Raw genomic sequence first — 20,650 nt, 5'->3', positions numbered from 1 at the left:
TTCAGGATGATTCCAAAGTTCCAAAACGGGGATTCAGAGTTAATCCTCGAAGAGAATGACAGTAAATACTGAAATTAGAGGGAAGGATAGAATAGACGATGAAACCATCGACTGATTCGACTCGAAGGAGCGGTATGGGGGGTGAAGAAGAGAGGGATGGGATAAGAACAGAGAGGGGGGGAAAGGAGAAGAAGAAAGGTGATGCTGGAGATACAAAGAGGTGTGGGGAGAGGGCGATTGGTACGGAAAGAAGAGGGTGTGTTCGGAAATGACCGAACAACGTTTTATTACAGGTTTTAGCGCAATAATCCCGGAGTGGATCGTGTAAATACCCTAACGGTTATCCGCCATACCCGTTCCGTCAGGAACCGTGGATGATCGCCATTGCTACCACTTCATCATCCTGATGCATCCGTGAAACTGTTGTTGAGTCCCCACTTGAAGTATCTACATAGTATGATCATTGGAGATTACACGTAATTGGGGGCCGGAGTCTAGTCTACACAGGAAACAGGGACTATCCCCAAATACGGAGTATTCCGTACATAAATTCAAATATAGAACAGCTAACTAGTAGTGGGTTGGTTAGTCTAGGGTCTTTTAAAGCTAGGGGAATAGTATCCGCTGAGCTAATTGAACATGGTAGCTCTGGAGAAAAGCTTGGTAGAAAGCTCAAGTCCGGTATCGTTGGAGAAACTTGTATTTTCTTCTGCCAATTATATAGTGTAGGTCAAAATGGATGATGCTCACAATGATGTAAACGTCAATGCTCCCAGGCGGGAGCGTGCCAGGGAACCGAACCAGCTCGCGGGTCTTGCTTACTCATTCGTCTTGGAGGCCGTTGGGGTCGGGGTCTGGAAGGCACTCGTTGGCTGCAAAATGTACTGGCAAAATACTAGGAAATTGACTGATTGATGTGAATTATTGGGGTCTAAATCAATTTGAAATCACTTTTTGCTGTACTCTGTATCTAGCTCAATCTTAAGTACCAGGGCGTGTTTAGTAGCCTGATATTCCGAAAGTACTAGCAGATATAGTAAGGCGGTAATGAGAAAGCGGTGAAGTTGGAACTTTGGAGGTACCTAGGTAAGATTGAACTTTACAGGTAATTTATTTTCTTTGGCTTCAATGTTCAAGATAAGAGCTCCGAACAAATTGACGAAATATTGAAGGTCAAAGGTGCATGTACGTTTTAAATCCTCAAGTCGGATATCATTGGATGGTTATGCAATGCAGCCAAACGCTTGATTTTGTTTGTGCCCCTCGAAAGCTACATGCTAATCCCAACCTTCCCATAGCTTCAATCTCCATGGACCCTCCCTTCTACTAGTTTTGCCGCGCGACAACGTCGAATTCGCTCGCTGCACGCGCAATTTACTTGCTTCCTCCACCTTCTAGAACCTTTGGTGCAATTAATCTCACGTTGTGCCGTCCCTCCTCCCTCCTACCTACTTTCAAATTCAGGATTGATAGCTACATCAGTCGTGAACCTCACTTCGCTTTGGGATATTGTTCTATTATCAAGGCACTTCTGAATCCCTCTGACCACGGATATGATCCCAGTCACTTGAGTTCTCCATATTCACTTGACTACCCTTTCCCCTCACTGCCCCGAACCTCCACCTTTCCCCAAACACACACCCACTCAACCAGTCCCTGCCAGCGACCTTCGGAATAAAGAAATCATTCACTCGAATGTCGACACCCACAATGACGCGGTTCCGAACTCATGTCCCACCCTTGGACAGCCCGTCCAAGCAGCTGATGCTTGACCTCGTCCGCGAACTTGAGAATGTCAAAATTTTTGACGCCGATCTAAAGAAAGTCCACCAGTATGAGAGAAAAATATTCTACGAAAGCCTCGACCGGATCGACCGCGAGCGTGAAGCAGTCCACACAGCCGCACTCGACCAGGCTGCCGCCTTCCACGACCGCGTCCGCGAGGAAGCGGTGACAACTTTGAAGGATCACATCCTCGCTGAAGAGGAAGAGCGCCTGCGGAAGGAACAAGCAATCCGCAAGGAGCAAGAGCGCATTGAACGCGAAAAGACCGAGAAAGCACGCCGCGAACGAGAAGCAGCCGCGCGCGTTGAGGCCGAACGCCAAGCCAAGGAGCAGGCCGAGAAGAAGGCCCAGGAGGAGGCGGCTAAGAAAGCCGCTGCCCTTGAAACCGCACGCAAAGCCGCGATCGAGGAGAAGCTCCGCAAGGAACGCGAGCAGGCCGACGCCCAGAAGCGCAAGCAGGACGAGGAGGCTCAGAAGGTGCAGGAAGAGGCCGACCAAAAGGCCCGCAGCCAACAGCAACAGAAACTCGGTGCTGGGAACCTTTCGGCTGAAGATATCCGAGTCCAGCAACGTTACGTTGAGCTGCATAAAACCCTCAAGGAAATGCGAAAATGGCTCAAGGACATTGGCCAAGGCCAGCCTGACCTCAAGGCGACCATGGGCAATTTACGGCGTTCGATTAAGAAATCCGTTGGCCAGCTTCGAGCCGGAACCGGTGCAAACAAGCAACAAGTGAGAAACCCTCCCCCACTCATTGGATGCCGTTGTTTAGATACTAATTGTCTGAACGTTCCCCAGATAATTCAGCTCAAAGCCGAACTCGAAAAGGCTCTCGCCTACCCGGAACCAACAGTGGACATCCGAAATTTCATCGCATTCCCGCCTGAGGAGATTGCAAACTCGGAGAACAAGGTACCGGCAATGCTTATCTACGGATTGAACATTCTTGCAAAGAGCTTGATATCCTCTCTTCTAGCTGAGGCCTCCATCAAGCAATCCCACGCCGAGCCGATCGGCATCATTGCTGCTCAGATATTTTCGTTCGATATGTTCACCTATAAAGGACTGCACATGTCCGACATCATGTGGGCCAAATACCGTGTCGTCTGCCCGGCTCTGTGGGGTTTCACAGGCAATGACAAGACCGAGGGCGGACGCCGTGTCCTGGGTTGGTGGCGGTCCGCAGATACTGGTTCCTGGGTCACTGAGCAAGTTCACATGGACCGCATGACCGCGCTCGGCGCGGGATATGCTGCTATGACTCTTCGAAATTTTGCGAAGTCTCCACGCCGGAACCCGTTCCCTAACACAATGTTCTGGGCGTCTATCCACAAGATCTTGGCAATTCCACCTTTAGAGTTGCAGGAGACCCAGATTGCCCTCCTGGCAGCACTTCTTCGATCTTCCGGCGAGAGAATTCTGGGCTTCTTCGGCCAGTACGGACTCGCATTGATGCACTATGTTATCGTCGACCTGCCCCGCAAGCTCCAGCGGGAGACCATGGCTGTGACCCAGCTGAGCACCCTCAAGGAGCTCTACCTGAAAGAGAAAAATTTGGCGTTGTGATTCGGACTGGCTGGCGTTTTGGGGTTGTGGCGAGGGATTTGAAACGACTTTTAAGGATCACATAGGTAGCCTCAGCAACAATGGCTCGAGGCAATAAACCACATGGCGTTTTTTTGTTCATTATCTAGACCGGCGATCATCGCCGGATATCATCATACCCTCTATGAATCATGTCAGAAACTCTTTGTTCGATAGAGCTTGTTAAGAATAGCTGAAATCTTACACTAAATGCCAGAACACTGTAAAAAAGATACCCGGATAATTCTGGCCACAATAGACCGTTACATTGTTACATTTGCATTCCACGCGATCTCGGTTAACCCCAGGAATTCTCAAGCGACTGAGCACTGCCATGCATCTAACATTCTGACAAGCCCCCACTTACAAACCTCGCGGCTCAGTACATAACCCACCACTTCAATCCCGATCCCAACTAACCTACTGTGGGACTAAAAGCCCGTAATTCAAGTTTTTCCACCGTTTCCCAATTCTCAGTCCCCTCCAAAGAACCACCAAATCCGTGTCCCATACCTGCGGCAGCATCCTGCACATTGGCTCTACGCGCCCCATTCGTTCGCCACCTATCCACAATTCCAATGCCATTTCCGCCTGTACGGCTTGCTCACACAGGAAACTTACTGTCAATTATGTAATGCTACTTAACCGGGCCTGGGCATCCCTCTAGATTTGGAGCTGAGGCTGTGCCGGGCAATGTCGGCTATTGGCTTTGGGTTTCCAGGCATTGAGGGTCGGGGGAAGGGAAATATCTATGAATTTAGGAGGTATGGATATCGATGGTGGTAATGAGGATTTGAGGTAAGCTATATCTATGTTATACATATCTTTTTGCGTGTAATTGGACTCTGGAATGTCTGCACTCGGCTATAAAGAAGGTCAAATGAGCCGAGTTTCCATTGTATGGACAGTAAGACGTCCAACTTCCCAGTGACGTTATAAGGGGCTTGACATGATTCTGGATGGCAAACGGTGGCATGGAGCCACCCTTGGCTGCTATTGACCAATCCACAACAAGAGGCAACTCTACAATATTGTAGATATGAACCCTGCATGGAGTATGCATCTGTATTGACCATGGTGATAAGCTAATTGTGAAACCTGCAGGTGATACGAGCTATCTCAGGCCCATCTTGGTCTCAGGCCCATATTGGCTGCAAGGGACAAGGTCGGGGATACACGAGCCAAATCGCTGCATTATGCCCAGAGGCGACAAGACGGTTGTGAAAAAGAGAGCCTGACCCGGCCAGATTCTAGTGAACCATAGGAAATTTCCGTTCCAAAGACATCTCTCAGTGGTTCCCTTCGAGGCGATTGGGATCGGCGAGGGTGTGGGCGGTGTGGACCAAACACAATGTGGCCATCCATCCGATCGATTCCCCCGGCTCTCTCCACATGGGGCAATTTTCCAGAAAACAGTTTGAATCTGGGCATCTAGGCATTTGGGCATTGTCAAGGTGACATCACGACTTTGCAGCTGTATCAAAGATATCAACGATATCAAAGTTGGCTCTTGCATACAATACGACTCTCATTGTAATCTGAAATGAGGGAATAATGATCCGGTGGAGGAACAAAAATATAAAAGTCGGTAGAATATAGGGAGGATATAGGCAGACAAGCCCAGTCACCGCAGTCATACATCACCAAACCGTCCAGACCATTAAAGGGGAATTGTTTCATCCACGGATCCAAGAATAGTTTCCTTCATTCTGATTGGTCCAACCTGCACCCCTATAAACTCCAGTGGGGATCTCCACCTTAAACAAAGTCCCAGACCCTGTCAGGGCCTAAACCCTCAATTCCCCCCGAATCTCCGGTCCCTGACGTACCTTCATTTTCTTTTATAACCCTTACATTCTTTTTCAACCTACTGTTGTACACTTTTTTTTTTGTCACTCTTTGGTCGAATACTCTCTTTACATCGACCTCATCTTTCACAATGCGTGCCTCTGGTCTTATTTCCCTCCTGCTGGCCGCTGCCCCGGCTCTGGTCTCTGCTAAGGGTACTCTTGGTTTCTCGCTCGGTGACAAGAACGCCGACGGTACCTGCAAGTCCACCAGCGACTATGAGGCTGACTTCGATGCCCTGAAGGGCCTGTCTACTCTCGTCCGTACCTACTCCGGCACTGAGTGTAAGACTCCTCAAAACGTCCTGCCTGCTGCCAAAAACAAAGGCTTCAAGGTCGTTCTCGGCATGTGGTAAGTTCTTTTGTTATTTCCCTCACCCCCTAATTGGAACTATTTTTAACCAAGCTTGTCTTTTTTAGGGTTGGCAAGCCTACCGATACCAATAATCTGTTGGAGGAGCCTTCCTTCAAGGCAGATTGGGCCGCTATCCAGAAGGCCATCCCCGGTTACGAGGATGTCATTCACGCCATCACCGTCGGATCTGAGACTCTCTACCGTGGTGATTTGACCGGACCCCAGCTCCACACTTATATCAGCCACGTTATGGATAATGTGCCCAAGGGTGTCCTTGTCGGCACCGCCGAGAGCTGGAACAAGCTCGCTGACGGCACCGGTGACGCGCTGTTCACCCAGGAGCCCATTGTGAAATATGTGTAAGTGGGAAATGAAACAAGACAACAGGAACTTCGCGCACCAATACTGACCCCTCTTCATAGCTTGGCCAACGCTTTCGCTTACTGGCAGGGTACTGCTGCCGACAAGGCCTACAAGACCTACTTCGACGACATGAGCGGCGCCATAGAGCACATTCAGAAGATTGCCGGTGACAACGCCAAGGATATCAACATCGTCACCGGTGAGACCGGCTGGCCCACCGACGGCGGCTCTGACTACGAGGATGCCAAGGCCGGTACCCAGAACGCTGAGAAGTTCTGGAAGACTGGTATCTGTGGTATGCTCGATTGGGGTGTTGATCTGTTCTACTTCGAGGCCTTCGATGAGTCCTGGAAGCCCGATACCAAGGGTGACAACGGCGAGATGAAGGATGAGCAGCACTGGGGTCTGTTCACTGCGGACCGCAAGGTCAAGTTCGACACCTCCTGCCCCAAATAGACTATGTGTGACTATTTGTTTGCTTCATCTAAGTGTCTTTGCTTTGATGGCTTGCCCGCAACTAGCGGTTTCTTTTTCAGATTGTATTGATTTATTTCGGGGATGCTTATCTCCTACTCCAATGGAAATATGGTTTAATTGTCTCTTGCTGTATAATTAAATGATAACATGGGAATTACTGCAGCGTTGTGCTCAGTTCAAATTGCAGTTACATTACAAAATATGCACTGTGGATTACAATGGCTACATAGCACTCGTATTATATAGTTGAGCATCAGGCAGGTTAGTCCCTTATGGTTTAATTTTGCAGTTTCACCCTTCATAATCAATCAAGTTCGCCATAAACAGCCAGAATCACAGCTTATACAGGTCCCTGAACATACTTGGCCTATTCAGCAATACTTCGGGATTGTCAAATTCTACCAATTGTCCATCCCTAAGCACCGCAATGCGATCAAAATCTAGGATACTATCCAAACGAAATAATCGTGGCTCCTTCAAACTCCTGGCGAATGATTTGTTGGATCACTTTATCGATGGCAAGAGCAACATCGCTAGACACTTCATCCATCACAACAATCTTAACCTTTCGGAGAAGAGCCGGAGCAAGACAGAAAAGGTGTTTCTGTCCAGGGACAAAGATCTCCGCGTCCAGATCGACATGGAGTTCTCCTTTGGACTCGATGAGCGACCACAGGCGGAATTTGGAAAGTGCATCAACGATCTCTGCATCACTATGCTTCTGCAAAGGGGAGGCAATAAGGCGAATTGATCCGTTCATAACAAAGGCGTCCTGTGGGATGGCGTTGATTCCAGCTCGAACAGTCTGTCTTGGAACCTTGGTTATATCCACGCCGTCAATGAGGATAAAACATTCCAATGAAACCTCAAGTAAGCGCAGGAGAGTCATGACTAAAGAACTTTTCCCACTACCCGTTCGTCCACATACTCCTATTTTCTCACCGGGCTTGATGTCCATATTGATGTCCTTGAGAATGGGGACACCGGGCACGGAATAGGAGGCAGAAACCCTTTTCAAAACAATACCACCCCGGTCTCGCCAGTTTTCCGGAACGGACTGGCATTCATCTTCAAGGCTCTCTGTCGGCGTGGTTGAAGTGACGGTCTTCAAGCACGACACGGCGCCAATGGAAGTCTCCAGTGCAGTCCACTATCGAACAACTATTTTGCAGATAACGTATGATCCCGAGGAAAAGTTGTGGGATCGGCGAGACGTCGAAGATGTTCCGTCAGCTACCCTCTACGGATATCGATGACTGCGAAGGTCTAACTATGTTGTACCATACAATTGCTCGAGTTACCTAAACTTGTCCAATGTGACTCAGATGCATGAACTCAACTCCCTTCCGGATTGCAAATTTGTGCCTTCCACTCGTGTGATTTATACCACATGCTCACTTCTGTGATCATTGCCAATTTATTCTAGGGAAAAGAAAATCCAGAAAGGGTTTAGAATCAAAGGTTATACATAGAAAAGTTATCTGCACAGTATGCTTTTTACCGCCTTCGTATACACCCAAGAAGACTTAAAAAAGACATCCAAAAAAAGACATCGGAGGGTTGTTACATATAACACTGCTAATACCATATTAGTCCAAGTTTAGATTAAAGTCTTCGTCAAGGGCAGAGGCCGCATAATCCGAATGTTCTTGTGATCTATAACTGACAATCTAAGGGAAATATGCCAGATTTGTTAGAGGTACTCCGTACTGCATATAGATGGTAGTATATAGCGTCTCGACCAAAGCGCGTAAAGGAGAAAAAAGATGAGGGCCTGAAAGGGGTTAGGCTGCACAAAAGGCATGACCCGGTTCGCGTAGACAAATCCTCACCAATCAGCATGAAGAGCCCCTTGTACATGAGACGCTGATTGGCTCATGAAAAGGCAAACCATTAGTCATGCTAGCAAGGCCCTCGGTGGTACGGTCGAATCCATGGAAAGCCGTTCTTCTACCCCTGAATCTCTTAGATCTCCAGTTTGTCATTGTTTACTTTTACTTTAGAAAGCAAGGAGGTGCACAGTGGCCATGAGTACGCAGTATACAGTCAATCCTCAATCCTTAACTTTGGACCTTAAGGCAAGGGTCATTCGAATCAGATTCGGCGTTGGGTACATGTGCGTTATGCGTACTTCGTAGAGCGATTGGCATTGTCAAAGCCAAAAGACAAGCTAAGCTAACGGCCTCGGTCTACGCTAAACAAATAATAGTAAACGTTGAATTGGCCTATCGTACCCTGTACACCGCATTAGCTCGGACTACCCACCCTCTAGGAGGTACCCAGTACGATCCAATACCCGTGACGTCCGACCTTTTTTTCCCCTTAGTTCCCCATCCTGGTCTTTGATGCTTCAGACTTGAGCGTCTGATCTCTCTATTCTCCTTATTTGCTGCACAGTGCGCCTATTCCCAAAACAATAAAAAAAAGACAACCTGTACATTATCTCGCCCCAGGTTGTCTTGCCAGCGGTGGTCTTCAATTCCGATTTGATTTCCATGCGTCAACATTCTGGACGATAAGCGGAGCGGCAAGCAAGTGCTTGCTGCAGGAGTCGACACGGAAGGTGTGTGCATTGATGTTGTCTCTCTTTGATCCCGTCTCGGGATTGTGGAATTGGGCTCCCTACTCCGCGCTACCACGCGATTTGGACTAAATTCTTCAACTCCCTTGATTCAATCCCTCTTGACCCCTCCAAATATGCCAGTCTAACCACGCTGGATGACTACAGATCTAGATCACTCCGTCTCTTCCGCCATCTCGGCGCCTTCTCCACAGTTCCACTCGCGGGACACGCGCCTCATCCGTGAATCGCGTCTGGCTCCCTCACTACTCTTGTCCTCTCCGCCATCAGGAGACTCGAGTCCGTCGACCGTTGGTTCCCCCGGTCAACGAACCTCTCCGCGGAGCATCACCCTCGAACCCCCGCCTCTCCCATTCCTATCCTCATATCGCGGAACCGAAGAATCTGGGCCCTCTTCGCCGGTCAATCGCAAGGCGGAAAGCAGCATCTACTACACCACCGCGTGGGGATCCCCATATGCAGCACCTAGCACTCGGAGATTGTCAGTGACCAATAGCCAAGCTGAATTCGCTGGGGTCGACCACGAATCTGGTCCCAGCTCACCTGTCTCGTCAGTAGCCAACCACACCGAGTTGCGGAAATCGAGTGCCGCCAACGACAACATACTTGAACCCGTTGACTGCGATACCCCCGCCAATAACGGAGATAAATCGATACGGGACTTCACGCAGGATTGGATCAACCAGTACCTTACTGGTCAACCTAGAACGGAGCGCAGCAATTGGCTCAGCGACGACTCAGGAAGTGAAGCGCCCTCGTTCATCACTGCGAGGAACCACTTTGCCGACGACGCTTCGGACGACTGGCTTGGTCTGGAAGACGACTTTCGTTCCGACGATCTATTGAAAACTCCAACGCTCTCTGATTTCGTCGGGAAAAAAGCTGCCGCGCGTGCAAAAGTCAACAAAACTTTGCACAAACGCGCTGATACCTTGCGGCAGGAGGACTTTTGGGGTTTCGCTTACGATAAAGATCCACCACAAAACAACATGTCAGACCCAAACACACCGACCGTCGAGGTAAACTCGCCGGTAGAAAAGCCGTTACCTCCTCCGCCCGTGAACGCGACGGAGGACATTGCAAAGACGGAAGACCCACTTAACCCGGGCCCATTAAAAACACAGGTCTCTGATATCAACAGATCAGCCACCCAAACACCACGGCGGAGAAAGAAGCTGAATTGGCGTGGGAAAGCCTGCATAATCGAGCTGCCACATGATGATAAACGAGGTTCGGAACCTGGGTATCGTCTCCTAACGCCGGCCGATGTTCAACAGCGAATGCAAGAATGGGAGAACGAAGGGTACGATGTTCGTGGATTCACCATTGGCGATTCCGAGGACCCCTCCACCACGACGACTCTAGGAGGTCTCAGTCGACCCCTATATCCAGACCCATATGACCTCCATGAAATTTCCAAGAGTCAACCGCTTGTCGTCAACTTCCCAGACAGGGCCAAGTGGGAATCTTACATCACCGAGCTCCAGGAAGAGAAGCTACGCGCCCTGGGAGTGTCATTCGGCGACGATGAGCCTGAACAATCCATTTCACCCGATTACTCGCTCAACCCCAGTGGCACTCCTTTCCCAGGCCTCGTTGCATCTCCACCGATTCCTACTGCGTCTGCAGCAAGCAATCCCCTCGGCCATATCCACCCATTCTCGCCTCACTTCAATCAATCATCAATGCCTACGCCTGGTGCTATGGGAACCATGGCATCACCTTCGCCATTCGGTATGCAGACGCCATTTATGGGTGCGGATCAAAATATGATGGGCGGATTCCCTTTCCAATTCCAGCCCACGCCTCCAGCTCAGGGATCTATGACTCCCCAAGGCTTCGTAAACGCCCGGCAGGCAACTTCTTCGGCTGGCCCAGGGGCAATGGGCAACTTTTCCTCCATGCTATCACCAGTGTCTCCGCTGCACGACCAAGGGTCTTTCCACCCAGGATTCAACGATAAGGGTGTGTTCGATGATCAATTTGGCCATGGTATGCACCAGGAAGGCCTGCCATACCAGGCTCCCCAGACCCCGGTCAATGGACACCCAGATCATTTCCACGCATCGAACGTCGAAATTGCCCAGCCTACACCTCGAGGCCACGGTCATAATCTCAGCGAAACTCTGCAAAGAGGACTGGACCAGATGACACACACCGATTACCATCTGGAAGACTCGATTGGCCGACAATTGGAGGATGATTACCGTGATGCCAACCATGCAGGTCTGAATGCCAGCATGCTGAAGTCGCGCTGGGGATTGCCAGAAAATGAACATCACGCACAGAACGCTTCTCATCACCCACCTCATCCCTTCGCCCAGCACCAGCTCCCTCATCAATTCTACGGAGACCAATATCAACAACACACTGGTCATGATGCATCTGACCTCGACACAAACCCCAGTGTTGCGGGTACGCCGCAGACTCGTCAAGGGCCGTGGCACGAGACCCAGCCTAGCGGCCACTCCTACCACGCTGGCCATCAGTCGCAGCTCTCGATTTCATCACTCAACGTTGAAGCGAAGGAGTTCGACCCTACCGCATCGTTCAGTTCCCAGCCTGTGCCGTTTGGCAACGACCCATTCCAGTTCGGCGGCAGGGGCGAGCAAGGATTCGGTTTTGCCCCGCCCACCTCGTTCGCGCCTGGTAGCAGTATGAACGGCCTAATGGATTCTAAGCTGAACCACAATGCCAGTGGCAGTGGCGGATTCAAATTCTCCGCCGCATCGTTCAACGTCGACGCACCTGTTTTCAACCCCAACCCCTCTGTCAGCCTTAACTCAAATGCCAGCTCTGAGCAGCCTCCGGCTAGTCGCACCAAGATCTTCGGTGACATTGACATCGGCGAGATCACCACGCCTGACAAGAAGTCCAAGGCTATTCCTATTGTACGACCCGATGAGATTGAACAGGAGAACAATGATAAAGAGCAGGTCATTGAAGACGACACCAATGGTCGACCTGTGCAGCCTACCGACCGTCACAAGCGTGCGCGTCGCGGTGTCGGCCATGCTGACGGCGAGGCTAGATACAGTATCTCGACCCACCCTCTGGGCGAGGCGGGCAACGCTCAAGCTTCGAGCGCGCTCCATGCCGTCGCCGAGGGCAAGGAGAATGCCATGCCTAAAGAGAACAATCCAGTAGAGCGGACGGATACCCCTGTCAGCGAAGCTGATACTTGGACTTTGTTCGATGCGAAGCGGGAGGCTGAGAATGGTTCTCAACCCGGATCACCGGTCCGGGCGGAGACTTCTAAGGAGATTGTTGTCGAAGAACGTGAACCAAGGGAGCCTGCTGCAGGAGATGATACATCTGTCACCGTCTCGAAGGGCGTCGACCATGCTCCTCATGGATCCAAGAGCTCCGTCAAGAGCACTGTGCTGTCGCCCAATGCCCAGTCTTTCGAGTTCAAGCCTGCTGTTTCTGAATTTGTTCCCTTAGCTGTTCAGCCATCTAGCTTTGCTGAGCCAAAGCCTCTTGCAGCAAATGTTATTGAGAAGCAGCCCATCGGAACCCCTGTTAAGAGTCCCGCTGAAAATAAGCCCAAGCAAGCCGGACTCATGGCTTCTCGCTTCGCTGCTACAAGCCCACCTAAGAAGGCAACCTCGCCAGATCACCCTGCTGAGCCCGAGGCCAAGACTCCAACCCGCGTGGAAACAGAATTCATCACTCGCCGACCTGAGCATTACGACAGCCCATGGGACTCCGAGGACGACTCGCCTGACGATGCGGAGCTGAATGCAATTATGGAACAGCTAAACGACGACGACGCAGATGTCGGCATCGAACGACAAGCGACTCCTTTCAACACAATTCACGCGACTCCCTTCCAACCGCGACACGACCACCTCACGGAGTCGATGGGCGGTCCCACCAAGGAACAGCGGTTTGGTTCTGCGGAGGCCCGAAGCGAAGCCCCCAGCCCGAGCCCCGGTGGAGTCCCCAAGACCTACAAGCTCAGCATTCGCAAACTTGGCTCGGACATCGATGCCAACAGCAATGCTAACTTCTCTCCCCAGAAGAGCCTTATCTCTCGTCTGCAGTCCCCTGTTCGCCAGCTTGTTACTGAGAATGACCATGTCAGCGACTGGGATGACATGATCTCCGCCGGCGAAGACGAGAAGTTCATGAACCGTAACCGCTTCTTCGACCGTCGCATCAATGATCTTGTTGGCTCTGCGATCGACGATCGCCTGGGCCCTATGGAACGTGCCTTGGCTGTCATTCAGCAGTCGGTGGCTTCTATTGCCACTGGCACTGCAAGCAGAAGGGTCTTCCGCAGCACATCCGCCGAGATGGAAGACAGTGATGCCGATGATGAGGACGACGACGGCGAGGAAACTTCAGTTCGCGATCGCTCGCCCCACAACATGAGGGAACGTAAGCTGGAGATGCTCAAGAATGTCGTCATGGAAGCTTTGGTTACCCATGACATTCCTCAACGCGTTTCCCCGCACTCCAGCCACAGCGAGATGTCACAGCTCAAGGAAAGCATTGCTGAACTGCAGGCTCTCACGATCAAGAAGCTCGCTCAGGACCCTGTTGGTGATATGCGTGAGATTATCGAGGAAGCCATGGCCAAGCAATTAGCTCAGCAGGTCGCCTTGCAGAAACCCCCGAGCCCGCGCCTGTCCGAGGCCGAGGAGATTGGTGCCGACAGCCTTATGCTCCAGATCGACGGCCTTAAGGGCATGTTGCGAGTTGCCGATGAGCGTGCCGAGCAGGAGTACAAGGATCGCCGCGATGCACAGGATGCTATGACTGAGCTCCAGCGACTGTTGAAGTTCGCCGAGGAAGATGCTGCTCGTCACAGTGCTGCTGCAGAGGATGCTGAATCTCGTCTCCTCCAGTTCAAGGAAGAGAAGATTCCATACTTCGAGAAGATGCAGTTCCGCACCGAGTCTCTTTCGGAAGAGAGCGAGACTCTCAAGGTTACTATTGCCGAGTTGTCCACGAAGAACATCGCGCTTGAAGGTACCCTCGACGAGTACCGTCTTTCTAGCGATAGCTTCCGCCGTCAACTGGAAACCACCAAGGGTGAGAACAAGTCTCTTCATGAGACTGTTGATCACCTGAGAACTCGTATCGAGGATAGCATGATCTCGCGCCAGAACCTCACTGAAAAGTTCGATCGTCTTCAAGATGACATGCTCAATGTCACTGCTCAAATTACTCGTGATCAAGCTGCCTGGCGCAGGAAGGAGGAAGAGCACTCTGCTAGGTACAATGAGCTGCGCGCCTCGCACTCTCGCGAGCTCCAATTGCGCGAGAAACTCGAGGAGGATGTCCGCGAATTTGAAAAGAACGAGCGGGAGACCACGAAGCTGAGGTTCATCCATGAGCAGTCTCAGCAAGAGAATTCCAGACTGGAGGAACTGGTCACCAGTCTCCGGGCGGAGAACCATGAGCTGGAAATCAAGGCTGCCCGGTTCGAGCGGGAGTTCATCGAAGCCCGCGAGAGCAGCCGTGTCGAGATCCAGCGCACTCGCTCCTCTATGGAGGCAGACCTTGAAGCTTCTAACAGCCAGGTTAACATTGTGCGTGCCGAGCTGGAGGCCCAGATCATTCGTCTGCAGACTGAACTTGACAACACCCGCATGTATACCGACACCTCTCGCGAGCGCTACGAGCTTCTCCTCGAGGAAGCCAGGGACTCAAAGGCCACCGCCCTGGCTGCTAAGGACCTTGCCATCGATGAGAACCGCAAGATTCATGAGCGCGTTCTCAACGACCTGCGTGAACGTCACGCTCGCGCATTGCATAACTCTTCAGAGGATCGTGCACGCGGCGAGAGTCATAACATGGAGCGCATGGCTTTGTCGGAGGACAAGGCTAGCCACCTGCAAGAGCGCGTGAACCTCCTCGAAGAGAAGCTTGAGATCGCTCAGGCTGCTGCCCGTGCTGCTGCTGAGGCAGCCCACAGCGCCAAGGCCAGCCCCAGCCCAGTCCCCGCTGCCGAACCCTCGCACTCGCGGGCGACTCCGTCCATGTCCTACAACAAGGGATCCGCAGAGCCTGAACGGATATCTCCTCAAGCCCTGCGCGAGTCGATCTTTGTCCTCCAGGACCAGCTCCAGCAGCGCGAGACACGCATCGAGGAGCTCGAACAAGAAGTCTCCACGATAGATAAAGACGCGCCAAATAAGATCAAGGAGAAGGACACCGAGATCACTTGGCTGCGTGAGCTCCTAGGCGTCCGCATCGACGACCTGCAAGATATAATCCAGACTGTGTCGAAGCCCTCATTCAATCAGCAAGCTGTCCGCGACGCAGCCATCCGTCTTAAAGCCAACCTCCAAATGCAGCAGCAAGAAAAAGAACGCCTAACATCCGGCAACCTCCCCTCCCTCGCCGACCTTGCCGCCTCACCCCGCTCCCTCCCCCTAGCCGCAGCCGCCGCCTGGGGAAATTGGCGCAAAGGCCGCGAATCCGCCGCCAACACCTCCGACCAGACCCCGTCAAAGCCCAGCAATGCGAGCGCCTTCCTTTCAGGCCTGCTAACACCCCCGAGCTCCCACGTCCGTGAGAACGGTACTGGCTCGCAGACTAGTGCTGCCGCACGGTTTGCGCAAACTCGCCCCTTGAGAGGCTTTAACTCAGCCCCAAGACGCGGCTCGGTTCGCAGCCAGGCGCCTGTCACGGAACCGCCCCAAACACCGCCTCTTCTCCGTCGCTCGAGTTACGACCATGATGCCGAGCCGGCGAACTACGAGGATGGAAGCTTCGCAGATGAGAACGAGAGTACCGTTGATGGGATGGTTTCGGCTTCGCCGAAGGAGAGGGATGATGAGGGTCCGTTCGGGCCTCAGATTGACGAGGCTGAAGCCGAAGAAAGCGATATTCAAGCCGACGCTGACGTTGACGTCTCCTCTTCTGACGAGCCCTCTGAGGAAGAGTAATTCCGCTGCCCTTGATGATTACCCATAGACTGTTTTGAACTTTCCATCTCATCTCGGTGTTTCTTTGCCCTTTTTTTTTCGTCAGAAAATTGATTACAGGACGAAGCATCGATCTGTGATATCTTTGCCTTTATCGTTTACTGCTTTCTCTGCGTTTGGTGCCAGCGCCATTTCCCCAGATTTCTCTCCTTTCGTTACATCCATATTCCCCCTTTCGACATACATATCTATCTTCCGGCTTCATGGCCGTTGATCAATGTTTGCGTTTTCGGATTTGATACCACACCGTTATTTCGCTTGCTTTTTTACCTCCCAACTCCCTGAAGACCTTGTACATTGAATATCCTACTTTACTTTTTTTTCATGTCCTATCGTTTACATCCCTTCTATACATACTAATAGTCAATCTCTGTCATTCTTTACTTTCCGATTGTTCTATATTATCCATCTACCCCCCTTTTTGTGATGTTGTCGGATGTAGCTTGTTGATACACGCTTCCCCGTTGCGTTTCTTGTAGCCTATTACTGTTCAAGTGTTTACTATTTTCAAATAACTTCGGACTTTTTACTACATACTACTCTTGTTGAGCTACTAACTCCCTTTTAGCCGCATATGTGTCGAAGACTCTACCTTTGCTGCAGATGTTACTCATCTCATCCAGCAAAAGGTCAGTACTAGGTCTTAGTAAGGTATAAAGCCCACAAGATGTATTAAAGATTATATATACTCCGTAGGAAAGTCGATTTCACAAATTAAGCCTTTTTCCGCCTTACACTGCCGTGTATCCAACAAACTGAAAGGGGGATTCAAGAACTCAAGCGGCGCAGAAGATCATCGAAGGCAGCCGTCAATTCCTGGAGGTGCTCGCTGGTAGACTCAATGGAAGTGGCGCTGCGGTTCGCGTTTTGGATGGTTACATATAACATCCCTAATATCATGGTCTAAATAGATCAGATTATTAAAGTCTTACGTCTTTGAGGACAGAGACCGCATAAGACTGTTCTTGTTATTACCTACATATGTCGGTATACCTAGGTACAATCTAAATCCAGCCAACTTATACATTCGAGCCAAGACCCAATCTCAAGGCGGAGCGGTGTTGATTGAAAGTGGTCCGAGCGCCAATTGACACCTTGCGCGTTGACGTTACCAACAACATTACCTCCACTCAAACTCGTCAATTCCCTCAGACTCATCGGAGTCAGCCGAAACCTTCCACTATGCGATTCTCAACAAGCACCATCCTGGTCACCGCGCTGGGGTGGATCACCGCCGCGACCGCACACACCATCCAGCTCAAGGCTCACTCACGAGAATGTTTCCACGAGACACTGCACCGCGACGATGTCATGACTGTCACTTTCCAGGTTGGAGACCGGGAGTTTGGAGGGAGTGGAAACCTTGAGGTTGATTTCTGGGTATGACCTATCCCGGTTCCGGACTTTGTGTTGGGTGTTTTGGGTGTCGCTCGGCAGTCCCCTTCGGCTCCAATGGTGGCTCTAGCATGGGCTATTGGATCCAGAAACCGAAAGGCCTCCGCCTTGTGGGATTGTCCTAGCTGCTGAATTGGGATGGAGGGATGATTCGAATTGAGAACGCAAATGCTAACGCTCGGTCGCGACAGGTCGAGGATCCCCTGAGAAACCGCCAGTACTTCAAGCAGGCCGTTGCCTCCGACGACTACTCCTTCACCGCACAGGCGGATGGCAAATACAACTACTGCTTCAGCAACGAGGGCTGGACCTCCAACTCCAAGGAGGTCTCCTTCAACGTCCACGGAATTGTCTACGTGCCCGAACACGAGATGACGCAGGATCCCCTCGAGGTCGAAGGTAAGCGGGAACAACAGCCGACGGAAGAGGAAGAATATTGTGACTGATCATCTGCTACTATCTAGTTCGCAAACTCACCGAGGCTTTGACCCAGGTGAAGGATGAGCAGTCGTACATTGTCGTGCGTGAGCGAGTACACCGCAATACCGCAGAGAGCACCAACGGCCGCGTGAAATGGTGGAGTATGTTCCAGCTTATGGTGGTTATTGGCGAGGGTGTGTTCCAGGTGTGGTGGCTCAAGAGATTCTTCGAGGTACGTGGGTCCCCTTGGTTGAGACAACGGAAGATGAGATACTAATGCTCGATATGCAGGTCAAGCGCGTGGTCTGAACCAGATTTACCGGCTTTCCTTGATCAAAAACATCTCTATTTCCCTTTTGTTATGCATCGATGAGCGGCAATTGTGGATTTTGATATTTCTGGACCAGTTCGTTTCCAGCGCGATGTACCAGGATAAATTTATCACGTTTTCACGCCACGGTGTCATGCGATCATCGAGTCTATATAATATAAATCTGTACTACCACAGTGACCCAGATGACCTTCATGTGGGACTTGTAAACTTGCGCATTGTTGTTGTAGACGTTGTCCCGAGGAGGCAGTGGCTAGCAAAAGTACCGCAGCCCAAAAATGCAGACTGCGGGAATTTCGATCCAATTGATAATGTCTCATGTTGAGTTGCAAATAAAAAGCTCTATACAAAACACAAGGGATTTCTCGCAATTCTTTATTTCACCGTGACGGGTATACATTGACCCCGCAACTGAGCAGAGGCAAAGTACAACCACCGTTCTCTCAATGCAAGGGTGGAAATCTGACCACTGAGGACAGGAACCAGCGATATCACGAGCACCTTACATCGCATTCTACTTACCTATCTACGTAGATAGTGATGGAGGACCTGAGAAACTCCAGCTTCCTGAACAACCCTGATCCCAGCGATCCGGTGTTCCATGCTTGCTGGGGTCGACAGTCGTGTTCAAGCTGCCTGACTGGCGATATTGCCTGCAGCTGGTGTGCTATAGTAGGTCACATCCTCTTATGACCAGCTTCTTTTGCTAGTCCAGTTTGATTCTCCTCTCCTCTCTCCCTTCCCGCCTATTTACATTCTATATACGCAACCTCCCCACGGTATTCGTTTCACAACGTGCTCCCTTGCGTCCCCAGCCCCCGGAATGGGGAGAGGGTTTCAAGGCCACAACTACCACCGGCCCCCATTATTGCTTTTGCTTTGACTTGATCAGCACAATCTCATGATCTTCTGTTCCGTGCTGGAGGAAGCTGACTATTGATTGACATGCTATAGTCCTCGACCTGTGTTCCTAACCCATCGCTGGTTCCGATATTTGCGCCTTTCGGCTCCGAAAATATCTGCCCTCTTGGCTCCAAGGAGAGATGGGAGCTGAGAGCTACACCATTTGGGTGCCATGCTAGTACCTTGACTGTTCTGTCAGTAATAGTTTCTGTGCTTGGGACGCTGGCGTTAGGCATAGTAGGGGTTGGATTGGTGTGGCTTGTGCGTTGGACCCGGTGGCGTTGGAAGGAGGTAGAGTATGAGCAGCCTGATGAGGAAGGGCAGGGGTCATCTAGATGGCGAAGTTGGGGTTTGGGGCTTGCGTCCTTTGTTGGTCTCTTCCCTCAATGGAGTCGGACGGAGGGTCAGAGTGAAGTCGAAGGGGAAGAAGCGGAGACAAGGCCGCTGTTGGAGTAGGCTCAAAAGCGAGGTGATGATTGTTATATTTATGTCTACGAGCAGAACATGAAATGCACCCAATGTCTTGGAAATACAGTATAAATCCAGCTCATCAGAGGTTGTTTCTGGTGTATTGCTAACTAAATTGCTATACAAATAAAGCCACACAGTTGATCATCTTGCGCACAACCAAAGCAATTTCATCGGCAGTCTGATTCTGTCTTGGAATTAAATGTCCAGCCCCATGATCAAACGGATCAGCACTATCTGGATCGCACATATTGTACAGTGCCATTGACCCTTCAAGGAACGGATCCGACGCATCGGCAACATGACAGGTGGGAATAGTGATCGGTTCTTCATTATAGTCGTCAGCGGTAACAAGCTTGCCAGTTACTGGGTGCACCGGTGGCCATCCGCTGAACATAATCGCACATTTAAGTCAAGGTATCCGACCAAGTTCTCTCTCTCTTCTTTGCTCCTCGAGAATAAGCGATGCGGCAACTTGGGCGCCCTCCGAGAACCCAATCACACCATCAATGTCGTCTTCACTGTCAAGAATGCAAACCAGCTGGTCCATGAACTCAGCGATACACGAGAATGTGGGATCACCTACCGCCGTTGTGGCAGCTTTTATTGCCTCTTCGGGGGTGTTGCGATTCGGGAAATCGCCCATGCTCGCATCAACGAGTTCAGGCCCATCAACCTTGATGAATGTATAGTTGGGCGGCAGACCGAAAAACCAGGCAAATTCCGAGGGAACATGCTCGGTGCTTCCCTACGTGTAGTGGAAGCTGGTATTTCCATTGGACGCGAGGGCATCGCAGAACGGGCCTAGACCCACTATTAGTTCTCGACAACGTTCAACATTCATCGCATCAACTGTTTTCAGCTTACCTAGCTATGTTTCGAGAGCCTATTGTATAGGTCTTCAACTCAATGATTCCATCCCACGTGACAAAATGCTTGACATACCTTGGCGCTGCAGTAGCCTCCTAGGAGGCATAGAAACTTCATCGTGATAATGAACTAGGGAATATTTCGGAGAAAAAAGCGAGGCAGAATACCGCTCGGAGGGTTCTAGAAAGGTACTTTCTACGCGAGGAGGCATCAATAACGAATTATGCCATCAGGAATCTGCCAGGGTCCCGGGGGTTTTGCCCCTATGTTTGGAATGTACGGAGTACGCACCCTCGCCTTAGCAAGGGCATCGGAACAAACACTATCCAA

The 20,650-nt window shown here is 50.9% G+C and overlaps 8 protein-coding genes across 8 annotated transcripts; 6 read left to right on the top strand and 2 right to left on the bottom strand.

Moving 5' to 3' along the window:
* Window positions 1–735: 735 nt before the first annotated feature.
* N7471_002736 (uncharacterized protein) lies at window positions 736–915 on the top strand (the record flags this gene model as incomplete). The annotated part of the gene is made up of 1 exon (XM_057275456.1): window positions 736–915. The coding sequence occupies one exon, from the start codon at window positions 736–738 to the stop codon at window positions 913–915; it is 180 nt and encodes a 59-aa protein (XP_057140094.1).
* Window positions 916–1,710: 795 nt separating this feature from the next.
* Window positions 1,711–3,351, top strand: N7471_002735 (putative RNA export mediator Gle1; the record flags this gene model as incomplete). Its single annotated transcript, XM_057275455.1, has 2 exons — window positions 1,711–2,517; window positions 2,584–3,351. 2 exons carry the CDS (start codon window positions 1,711–1,713, stop codon window positions 3,349–3,351), a joined length of 1,575 nt encoding a protein of 524 aa, XP_057140093.1.
* A 1,957-nt stretch (window positions 3,352–5,308) lies between these two features.
* bgt1 (1,3-beta-glucanosyltransferase Bgt1) lies at window positions 5,309–6,390 on the top strand (the record flags this gene model as incomplete). The annotated part of the gene is made up of 3 exons (XM_057275454.1): window positions 5,309–5,568; window positions 5,637–5,930; window positions 5,994–6,390. 3 exons carry the CDS (start codon window positions 5,309–5,311, stop codon window positions 6,388–6,390), a joined length of 951 nt encoding a protein of 316 aa, XP_057140092.1.
* Window positions 6,391–6,859: 469 nt separating this feature from the next.
* On the bottom strand, window positions 6,860–7,369 carry N7471_002733 (uncharacterized protein; the record flags this gene model as incomplete). Its single annotated transcript, XM_057275453.1, has 1 exon — window positions 6,860–7,369. The coding sequence occupies one exon, from the start codon at window positions 7,367–7,369 to the stop codon at window positions 6,860–6,862; it is 510 nt and encodes a 169-aa protein (XP_057140091.1).
* A 1,760-nt stretch (window positions 7,370–9,129) lies between these two features.
* On the top strand, window positions 9,130–15,894 carry N7471_002732 (putative myosin class II heavy chain (MHC); the record flags this gene model as incomplete). Its single annotated transcript, XM_057275452.1, has 1 exon — window positions 9,130–15,894. One exon carries the CDS (start codon window positions 9,130–9,132, stop codon window positions 15,892–15,894), a length of 6,765 nt encoding a protein of 2,254 aa, XP_057140090.1.
* Window positions 15,895–17,048: 1,154 nt separating this feature from the next.
* N7471_002731 (p24 family protein) lies at window positions 17,049–18,264 on the top strand. Its single transcript, XM_057275451.1, has 4 exons — window positions 17,049–17,313; window positions 17,520–17,727; window positions 17,793–17,980; window positions 18,040–18,264. Exons 1-4 carry the CDS (start codon window positions 17,116–17,118, stop codon window positions 18,055–18,057), a joined length of 612 nt encoding a protein of 203 aa, XP_057140089.1. The 5' UTR covers window positions 17,049–17,115; the 3' UTR covers window positions 18,058–18,264.
* A 143-nt stretch (window positions 18,265–18,407) lies between these two features.
* On the top strand, window positions 18,408–19,516 carry N7471_002730 (uncharacterized protein). Its single transcript, XM_057275450.1, has 3 exons — window positions 18,408–18,505; window positions 18,559–18,751; window positions 19,034–19,516. The coding sequence occupies exons 2-3, from the start codon at window positions 18,620–18,622 to the stop codon at window positions 19,436–19,438; spliced, it is 537 nt and encodes a 178-aa protein (XP_057140088.1). The 5' UTR covers window positions 18,408–18,505; window positions 18,559–18,619; the 3' UTR covers window positions 19,439–19,516.
* A 52-nt stretch (window positions 19,517–19,568) lies between these two features.
* N7471_002729 (uncharacterized protein) lies at window positions 19,569–20,437 on the bottom strand (the record flags this gene model as incomplete). Its single annotated transcript, XM_057275449.1, has 3 exons — window positions 19,569–19,816; window positions 19,877–20,198; window positions 20,396–20,437. The coding sequence occupies 3 exons, from the start codon at window positions 20,435–20,437 to the stop codon at window positions 19,569–19,571; spliced, it is 612 nt and encodes a 203-aa protein (XP_057140087.1).
* Between the last annotated feature and the right edge of the window lie 213 nt (window positions 20,438–20,650).

Source organism: Penicillium samsonianum (genome assembly GCF_028829775.1).
Source record: "Penicillium samsonianum strain IBT 33392 chromosome Unknown utg000002l_segment0_segment0, whole genome shotgun sequence".
In the NCBI taxonomy this organism is placed as follows: domain Eukaryota; kingdom Fungi; phylum Ascomycota; class Eurotiomycetes; order Eurotiales; family Aspergillaceae; genus Penicillium; species Penicillium samsonianum.
This window is presented reverse-complemented; position numbering and strand designations above follow the sequence as displayed.

Excerpts from the sequence above, each read along its gene's own strand:
- N7471_002731 (XM_057275451.1), top strand. The coding sequence starts at position 17,116 with ATGCGATTCTCAACAAGCACCATCCTGGTCACCGCGCTGGGGTGGATC. Across the intron at positions 17,314-17,519 it reads ACCTTGAGGTTGATTTCTGG|GTCGAGGATCCCCTGAGAAA; the intron begins GTATGACCTATC and ends CGGTCGCGACAG. Across the intron at positions 17,728-17,792 it reads GGATCCCCTCGAGGTCGAAG|TTCGCAAACTCACCGAGGCT; the intron begins GTAAGCGGGAAC and ends GCTACTATCTAG.
- N7471_002730 (XM_057275450.1), top strand. The coding sequence starts at position 18,620 with ATGGAGGACCTGAGAAACTCCAGCTTCCTGAACAACCCTGATCCCAGC. Across the intron at positions 18,752-19,033 it reads CCTGCAGCTGGTGTGCTATA|TCCTCGACCTGTGTTCCTAA; the intron begins GTAGGTCACATC and ends GACATGCTATAG.